Here is a 9,989-nt window from a genome sequence, read left to right as displayed (position 1 = left end):
CACATTTCTACATGTCTAACATTACTTACAAACTTAAAAGCAGAGAATACAACAGGTGTATAAATTATTAACAAATATTTGTTAATCAGCAGGAGTGTTGGGGGAACTGCATCTGATGATGGTTCTGGGCTTTAGCTGTAGTTAGAGTTTGACAACATAAGGCAATTTTTTTGGTATCACTTTCAGATTAGGGCTGCAACTGCAGGATGGAGATATTCTCGAAGGGTTGCTTCTGTGACATCTCAAATTGCATTGATTTTAGCACCACTTCAGTACTTTGTAATTCAGTACCTTTTCTCATGGGCGAGGTTATAGCCACTGTATAAAAAGTTTAGAACGAGGCAGCCACCCAGTGAGAAAGCAAAGAAATAACTCCTGCCCCCTTGTATATTATCCAGTATATAGATCAGAGGGACCTATAGGTGGATGAGAGAGACTTAAGATGGCAGAAACTGACTTCTGAATCTTGTGATTTCTAGAGTATAGGTTTGCTCGCTGAGCTGTAGGTTTGATATCCAGATATTTCATTACCTGGCTAGGTAACATCATCAGTGGTGACCTCCAAGTGGAGCAAAGCTGTTGTCTCCTGCTTTCGATTTATATCTTTCTCCTGGGTGGGGTTCCTGGGGTTTGTGGTGATGTAATTTCCTGTTAGTTTTCTGAGGGGTTGATTCACAGGGATCCATTCTGGGCTTTCTTGTTTGTCATTTACATAATGAATTTGGATGAGAATATAGTAGACATAGTTAGTAAGTTTGCAGATGACACCAAAATTGGTGGCATGACTTTCTAAGATTACAAAGGGATCTTGATCAAATGGGTCAATGGGCTGATAAATAGCAGATGGAGCTTAATTTGAATAAATGTGAAATATTGCATTTGGTACAACAAGGGCAGGACTTGTACAATTAATGGTAGGGCCTTGGATAGTGTCGTAGAACACAGGGATCTAGGGGGTTCAAGTAGGTAATTCTTTGAAGTTTGAAGTTTGTATCACAGAGACAGCTGTTTAGCCTACTTGCCTTTGTTGCTCAGTCCTTTGAGTATAGGAGGAGTTAGGATGTCATGTTGAGGCTACACAGGACAGCCACTTCTGGAGTACTGCATTTAATTCTTGTCACCCTGTTGTTATAGGGAGAAAATTATTAAGCTAGATAGGGTTCAGGAAGAGCTTTACCAGGATATTGCCAGGTACGGAAGACTTGTTATAAGAAAGGGTAGGTAGGATGGGACTTCTTTCACTGGAGCACAGGAGGTTGAGACCTGACCTTATAGAAGTTTGTAAAATCTGAGGGTATAGATAGGATTAATGGTAGGTGTATTTTCCCTAGGACATTTCAAGAGAGAGAGAGAGATTTTTTAAAAAAAAAGACATAAGGAGCAATTTTTGTTTTGGAAAAGAGGGTGGTTCATATGTAAAATGAACTTCCTGAGGAAGTGGGAGATGTGGGCACAGTTACAATGTTTAAAAGACACTTAGATATGTACATGAAATATTTGGAAGGATATTGGCCAAGACCAGACAAATGGGACTAGCGTAGTTGGGATTATGTTCGGCATGGACTGAAGGGTCTGTTTCTGTGCTAAGTAATACTTTCAAACTGAAATTGCACACATTATAATACTGATGTGTGAAGAACCCCTTGAACCAACAGTAATAGAATACAAAAGTGTTGTGATGATCAAATTAACTTCCACTAACACTTTTAATAAGTTGAAATGACAACAATACCAATATCACTACAATAATGCAACTTTTCTTTTTTATTCCTCTTTTGTTTTTAAGATTTGTACCTAAGTACTTTGTACCCAAGATGATGCCATGAGATACTACATTGTAAACTTCTCACTGTACTCCTGTACTTGATTACATAATAATAAAGGATATTCTATTCATATAGAATGATATGACAAGTACAATACTCTGATAGCCAGTCTATAATCATATGACTTTATATGCTCCCTGTAACTCAGGCCAAAGTTTCTGTGCATTGCATAAAGTATGATCAGGCTCCCAGTCAATACGACTTTTAGTAAATCTATGCTTCCTTTCCTCAGAATTTGCTTTGGCCTCAAGCATTATAGGAAAATTAACACTCAACTGGAAATCTCAGTCTGAACTGATTTGCATTTGGACCTCTTCCATTAAAACTAGCTGGCACCTCAACTAAATAGCGATATCACATAGGGCAGCAGACTGTGTTTGGGGCACTTATCCCTAAACCCAATGCCAGCATTTCTAAATTTAAAATTAATAAAAGGAACATTTTCAAAGAATGATAAAAATGATAGCACAAGATATGGTCATTCATATCAACCTAGCCTCCAAGATTCCTTCCCAACATGGTCACAAATGTCAAGTGACAAAATAGCCCTCTTAAATAATTTTACAGTCAGCTTCAGCCTTGTGACTTGCCTATGTATTTCATTGCACAAAACATAAAAAATGTTTTAACCATCGAAATTTAAAACTTTTCAATTAAATATTTTCCCTTTACGAATGCCATAAAATGTTTATTTAAATATGGTAGCACTTATTACAACTTATTACATAGTAAATCCATTACATTCATTGGCCACAATAAAATAAAGCCTTCAAAGCAGCTTTACGGTTAACAGTACAAATGCAGTGGAAAAATTTACAGATAAATCATAGTATTAACAATACAGGCACACTTAAATTCCCACAAAGACACTTAAGTTTGAAGATTTACAAATGTTCAATCTTGTAAAGTTATTTGAAAGTTAATGAAAACATTAAGGAAAATAATTTATAAATAACTTCAAAAAAGGGAATAAAGGAATCAAATGTTTAGATGTTTTTCAATATTTCTGTCTTGGCACCAATAATTTAAACACAAAGAATCAGATTAAATTTGGAGAGTTTTACTTTGCTGCATAGACAGAAATAAATTATCTCCTTCAAAACAGAGGTTCAGACCATATGGAAATCAAAGCTTCACAGCAGAACTAAACCTGACCACTTACAAACCACATATCAAGACAAGGCAGGAGTAATATTTGTTTGCTTGTTCAGATCCTGGTCCACAGAAGACTTCACACAGCAATGTGATAAGCATTTGATCCTCAGACTGATTGCCAGTTAGACAATTCACTCATGGACTGGATGGAAAATACAATTAGAATGAGCTCATCGTTCATTAAGCAAGCTAAGTTTGCTGTGAAAAATACAGATAAGTACGATCTATTCAGAAAGGAAATAGAATTTAAAATTGGAGATGGCAACGTCACTGGACTTTCAATTGAGAGGCTAACATTAGTGTATTGGGATCACTGGTTCAAATCCACATTTAGCAGCTGATATTAAATGAATTTCAATTTGAAGTTCTAGAATTGAAAATAAGTCTCAGTTACCAAAGTAACACTGATTATTGTAAAACCCATCTAGTTTGAGAATACTCTTAGGGAACAAAAGCTGCCACCCTTACCTGGTCTGGCAAATGTGACTCCAGATCCACAGAAATGTTTGTGTCTCTTAACTGCTTTCTGAACTGACCCAGCAAGCTACTCAGTTCAAGAGCAAATAGGGACAGAAAACAAATGCAGTGATATCCGTATCCCATTACAGAACAAAAAAGAAAGTACCCGAATTTGGCTAAGGCAGACATTTTTGAAATGATTTGTGGAATAAATAAATTCCTATTTAATGGCTCAAATTTTTTTAGCTTTCACATTTCAACATGAATATGTAGAGTAATTATTTCCAAAGATACTGTACTTTGAGTTTTAAAAACTGGCAAGATATGTAATCCATTTGGATTAAATTGTGCACAAGTTCAAGTGTGTTACCTGCAGAATAGCAAATCTACAAGAAAGAAACCTGACTGAAATAAAGTTGGCTGTAGATCAATAACACTATGCATTAGCAATCAATACAACTAATTGTTTATAGTATAACTATAAACAGACAGGAATCATTTTAATATTTGAAGTGGTCTTGCATGACTCTTCAGCAGGTAGAATGTTTTCAAGAAATAAATTAACCTTTACTCTGCATTCATACAATGTAATGACTAGTGCATACATATTCTCCAAGAGAAACACACATGTATCTTGAAAAATACCTCAGGCCACAAAGAGTTCTAATTGGTCAATTTTAATGCAAAATAAAAGTTTAAATTGGTGACTGGATAAGCGAATTTTTTACAACAATCAAAACATTCAGAAAGACATTTTGCAGATTGAAAAAACATACTGAAGATTATTAACTTCCAGTCTGCCTCACACCATGCACTTGCCCACCTTATGAATTAAAATAAAATTCTTAAGTTTCAATCTTCTTCTGAGGTACCAGGCTTCAGAACAAGAGGACTATTTGATAGTAATCATAAGTAACTGCACTTCAGCATTAGGTACAAATCCAAACTTGTAAATTCATTATTAAAATGTACCAAATATACAGAAGTGAGAACACTTTTTGGGCCATTTTTACCTGATAATTTCTACTGTTATGATTGGACAGCCAAATCCTAACAAATACTCTTACACAATGCTGTCAAAGTCAAAGTCAATTTCTATTTTGAGACTTACGCATACACAAAATTATGTAATCTCAGGATTTCATATTACTTTCAAGCTGGAAAGTTTTACCTAACATTGCAGCAAGTCAGAAATATGAAGTATAAAAGGGTATGCAAATTTAGCACACCTCAAATCCATTAGAGACTGGTCCTGTTGCTATTCCATTAAGGTCCTGAGTCATACATATAGTATTGTACAACTTCCATTTCAGTAGTTAGATATAAAAATACAACACATTAAATACTTAGTCTGAAAAAATGTAATAGCTTATAATTCACATTCATCTGCTTAAGTAGTTGTACTGCTTTCATAAACACACTCAAAAGTGCAAAAGAATAACGTGCGAACTCGTCTAGTATCTTACCATACATGTTTAATCTGTGCCCTACAACTGTTGTGTACAGTATCTAAGTATGCAGCTGCTTCACGGAATGTTCAGGTGTGTACAAGAACATGCTGGTGTACACATATATGTTTAACTTTACATTACATACAATGAAATCCAATAATTATTTCCATCTTGTTTGGAGAAACCAGCCCTCAACTTGGAAACCTCAGCTAACCAAAAATATCACGTGGTTAATGAGGTCCACTAAAATAAACATGCAACTCTACCAAAGTAGGTTAAGTTAATGCTAATAGTTATAGGCTACTGTAGTAACTGGCAATATTAATACATGTACAGATATTAAATTCTATTAAACACAATTTTAGCCCATTTATGAGATTTTGAATGGCAAATAGAAAAACATTGCATTAGATATTACATTCAAATGCTTTGTTGATCACTCAGCAAATTTCCATGTTAGGCCTCAGATCTGGAATATTAGTGGCTTGGAAACACAACGCAAACAAATGTGCCAATATTGTTTGCCCATGACCATGACAACATCATGTGCAGATATTTTTAGTTGAAATTCATGCACCACATATTATAGTATTTAAAGCAACCATTCTATTTTTCCTGTTAGATTAAAATGACCATTTTTAAAAAAAAATTCTGCTCTCCACAGAGCTATCGCACAATAAAACAGGCTGTGAATAATCTAGTCATGAAGAAAATACATCCTTCTGCTCAGCCCAGGCCAATGCTAAAACCTTCCAGAAATTTAGAATATTGATAAATCCAGATACATTCTGGAATTTTGTTCAGATTGCAAGTGCAGATAAAAGTGCAATATGCAGTCCAACTTGCTACAGTTGAAACAAGCGGCAACACTATTGGACATCTTTATCCTTCTTTTCTAGTCACTGGTGCAGTTCTGTAGGTTACTTTATTGACATCTCTTTCTTTCATAGTGCCACAAGTGTACTTGTTCTTTCAATCAATCATTCTTTCATAACATGCGAAGGGCCATTAAAACTATGTAAACATTTCCAAAGAACTGAAACGGTACAGTCCCATTAGTTCTGTGGTGTTGAATAGTAGTTTTGTGGTGTTGAGTAATAGTTATGATGGTGGTTGTTTTGAATATTACCATAAGCGAAGAGAAGTGGTGCTGTAGCTGTTGGAGGTCCATTCAGCAAGTGAGAGACTACATTGTAATTGCTATTCCTATGGATGGCTCCATACCAACCAGTGCCTTGTGGTGTTGTGGATAAGATGCTTTAAAAACAGTAGGAAGAAAGCAAAAAGGGATTTTCAGTTTAAATAAAAGGAAAACTTAATTTTAGACGTTAACATTTTCATCTTTAACTTTATTCGTTCCCCAATTTATACAAACAGGTAGGTAGCTAACCTGCTCCCAAGCATCTGACAATGCTGTTACAATATAATGATATTTTTTCTTTGTATCCCGATTGGGGAACCTTCAACAACTTTTCAGTGCAAGCAGGATCAATAGCTCATGTCAGGAAATCTCGAGTTGGAGACAGACATCTCTGCTGCTTCGGGTATGTTGCTCGAGAGGTAACAGAGCACCATAATTTAGAAATTGATGGGACAAGGATCTTACCTTAATCATGTACTGTCAAGGGCTATCACACATTTACTGAGAGCTTTATTGTCAGAATTCAAGTACTGGGTAAAATGAAGGATGCATGGCCTCCACTACAGACGGGATTTAGATACAGCGCAAGGAAATTTAGGATGGAACAAGCAGTAATCTTGTTACAGGTTGTGTAATAAAGGCGAAAAAGCAAGCATATACCACAAATCCATTTCATGCCTCAGTTCGTGCTGAGTTTCTAAATTAACAGTTGTGGGTATTGTATGATCGATATCCCTTGAAATTTCTAATGCCTGCTGTGATACGCCAACTACCTTACCTGAGCATCACGAAGCTTAATACTGACCACAGCCATGTCTACAAATAGAGGAGAGTTCCTGGATAGTTCAGGCCTCTTGTGGGAACATCTGTTCATGACCATCAGTAAGAATGACCATTATATAGCCCTTGTGGAGAGAAAGATCCATCTTCATATTGAGGACATCTGTCATTCTGTTGTATGGCACTGTGGGCCATCAGGAGCAGCAGCAGGATTGTACTCCAGCATAACCTGCAACCTCAGACCAGCATATTCCCCACTCACTCATTACCATCAAGCGAGAGGATCAACCTTCGTTCAGTGAAGGCATTCCTAAAAACGAGGTCTCAAACCCTGGTGAAGCTACAGCACAGGACTACTTGCATGCCAAACCACATATGCAGAAAGAGATTCCCAACCAATGGATCATATCTCAGCTCTGCGGTCCTGCGACGTTCAGTTTTCAATGATTGTGGACAATTAAACAACTCACTCCAGGGAAGCCTCCACAAATATCCCTATTTGCAATAGAACATAGGACAATATAGCACAGAACAGGCTCTTCGGCCCTAGATGTTGCACTGATCTGTGAACTATTCTCAGCTCGTCCCCTTACGCTATCCCAAAATTATCCATATGCTTATCTAAGGATTATTTAAATCTCCCTAATGTGGCTGAGTTGACTACATTGGTAGGTAGGGCATTCCACACCCTTACCACACTCTGCGTAAAGAACCTGTCTCCGACATTTGTCTTAAATCTATCACTCCTCAATTTGTAGTTATACCCCCTCGTACAAGCTGACGTCGTCATCCTAGGAAAAAGCCTTTCACTATCTACCCTATCTAATCCTCTTGATCATCTTGTGTGTCTATCAAATTCCCTCTTCGCCTTCTTCTTGCCAATGAGAACAGGCTCAAGTCTCTCAGCCTTTCCTCATAAGACCTTCCCTCCAGACCAGGCAGCATCCTGGTAAATCTCCTTTGCACTTTTCCAATGCTTCCACAACCTTCCCGAAACATGGGGACCAGAACTGTACACAATATTCCAAGTATGGCCGCACCAGTGTTTTGTATATTTGCAGCATGATATTGCGGCTCCGGAACTCAATCCCTCTACGAATGAAACCTAACACCGAATGCCTTAATAGCACCTGGGTGGCAACTTTCAGGGATGCATGTACATGGACTCCAAGATCCCTCTGCACATCCACACTACCAAGAATCCTTCCATCGATCCAGTACTCTGCCTTACTTTTATTCTTCCCAAAGTGCATCACCTCACATTTAGCTGCATTGAACTCCATTTGCCACCTCTCAGCCCAATTCTGCAGTTTATCCAAGTCCCCCGACAACCTGTAACATTTTTCCACACTGTCCACTACTCCGACTTTAGTGTCATCTGCAAATTTACTAATCTATCCACCTATGCCTGCGTCCAAGTCATTTATAAAAATGACAAACAGCAGTGGTCCCAAAACAGATCCTTGTGGCACACCACTAGTAACCAGACTCCAGGCTGAATATTTTCCATCAACCACCACTCGCTGCCTTCTTTCAGAAAGCCAGTTTCTAATCCAAACTGCTAAATCACCCTCAATTCCACGCTTCTGCATTTTCTCCAACAGCCTACCACATGGAACCTTATCAAAGGCTTTACTAAAGTCCATGTTTACCACGTCAACTGCCCTACCCTCATCTACATGCTTGTTCTCCTTCTCAAAATCTCACCGAGGTTTGAGAGACACTACCTGCCGTTGACAAAACCATGTTGACTATTTGAAATCAAATTGTTGCTTGCTAGATGATTATAAATCTTCTCTTATAATCCTTTCCAAAATCTTTCCTACAACAGAAGTAAGGCTCACTGGTCTATAATTACCTGGGTCATCTCTACTGCCCTTCTTGAACAAGGGCACAACATTTGCAATCCTCTAATACCAAACCTGTAGACAATGACGACTCAAATATCAAAGCCAAACGCTCTGCTGTCTCCTCCCTAGCTTCCCAGAAAATCCTCAGATAAATCCCATCCGGCCCAGGGGACATGTCTAATTTCACTCCTTCTAGAATTGATAACACCTGTTCATAACTAACCTCGATCCTTTCTAGTACAATATCTCTGACCTCATTCTTCTCCTCAACGATATTCTCCTTTTCCTGAGTGAAAACCGATGAGAATATTTGTTTAGCACCTCCCTGATCTCCACAGGGTCCACACTCAACTTCCCACTTTGATCTTTGATTGGCCCTATTCCTAACCTAATCATCCTTTTATTCCTCACATACCTATAGAAAGCTTTAGGGTTCTCCTTTATTTATTTGCTAAAGATTGCTCGTGTCCTCTGTTTGCTCTTCTTAACTCTCTTTAAATCCTTCCTAGCTGATCTGTAATTCTCCATCGCCTCATCAGCACATAAGCCTCCTCTTTCTTTGTAACAAGAGATACAATTTCTGTTGCAAACCACGGTTCCCCTACCTTATCACTTTCTTCCTGCCTGACAGGGACATACCTATCAAGGACTCGCAATACCTATCAAGCTCCACATTTCCATTGTCTGCATCCCCTGCATTTTGCTACCCCATTCTATGCATCCTAATTCTTGCCTAATCACATTACAATTGTCCTTGTCCCATCGATAACTCTTGACCTGTGGCATGTACCTATCCCTTTGCATCGCTAAACTAAATGTAACTGAATTACGGTCACTCTCTCCAAAGTGCTCACCTACAACTAAATCAAACACCCGGCCTGGTTCATTACCAAGCACCACATCCAGTATGGCCTCCCCTCCTGTCAGCCCTTCAACATACTGTGTCAGGAAACCCTCCTGTACACATTGGGCAAAAACTGTTCCATCTGACGTACTAGAGTTATAGCATTTCCAGTCAATTGGAAGAGCCTAGCACAATCAGTGTAAAAGATAAAGCTGAAGCATTTGCAACAATCTTCAGCCAAAAGTGCCCAGTGGATGTGCCATCTTAGCCTCCAAAAAGGTCTCCAACATCAGATGCTTGCCTTCAGCTAATTTGATTCACACCACATATTATTAAGGAATGGCTGTATTCAGGGGACATCCCAAAGTTCTCTGGGATCTGATTGTATTCCAGCAATAGCACTGAAGATATGTGTCACAGAATTTGCCACTCCGTTTGGCCAAGCTGTTCCAGTACAGCCACAGCACTGATATCTATCTGACA

At 38.2% G+C, this 9,989-nt stretch overlaps 1 protein-coding gene across 2 annotated transcripts in view; it reads right to left on the bottom strand.

The window, feature by feature from the left end:
- Nucleotides 1-2,493: 2,493 nt before the first annotated feature.
- Nucleotides 2,494-9,989, bottom strand: part of gpr137c (G protein-coupled receptor 137c) — a 39,722-nt gene continuing 32,226 nt past the window's right edge. Inside the window, exon 7 of one of the 2 annotated variants that reach the window (XM_072568717.1) lies at nt 2,494-6,148. In XM_072568717.1, coding sequence (XP_072424818.1) covers nt 5,947-6,148 — 202 coding nt within the window. In that variant the 3' untranslated portion in view covers nt 2,494-5,946. The remainder of the gene's footprint in view (nt 6,149-9,989) is intronic. The other variant, XM_072568718.1, reaches the window with a different exon arrangement.

This window comes from Chiloscyllium punctatum, chromosome 4 (assembly GCF_047496795.1).
Source record: "Chiloscyllium punctatum isolate Juve2018m chromosome 4, sChiPun1.3, whole genome shotgun sequence".
In the NCBI taxonomy this organism is placed as follows: Eukaryota; Metazoa; Chordata; class Chondrichthyes; order Orectolobiformes; family Hemiscylliidae; genus Chiloscyllium; species Chiloscyllium punctatum.
Note: the sequence above shows the minus strand (reverse complement) of the source record. Positions and strands in the feature narration are given on the sequence as shown.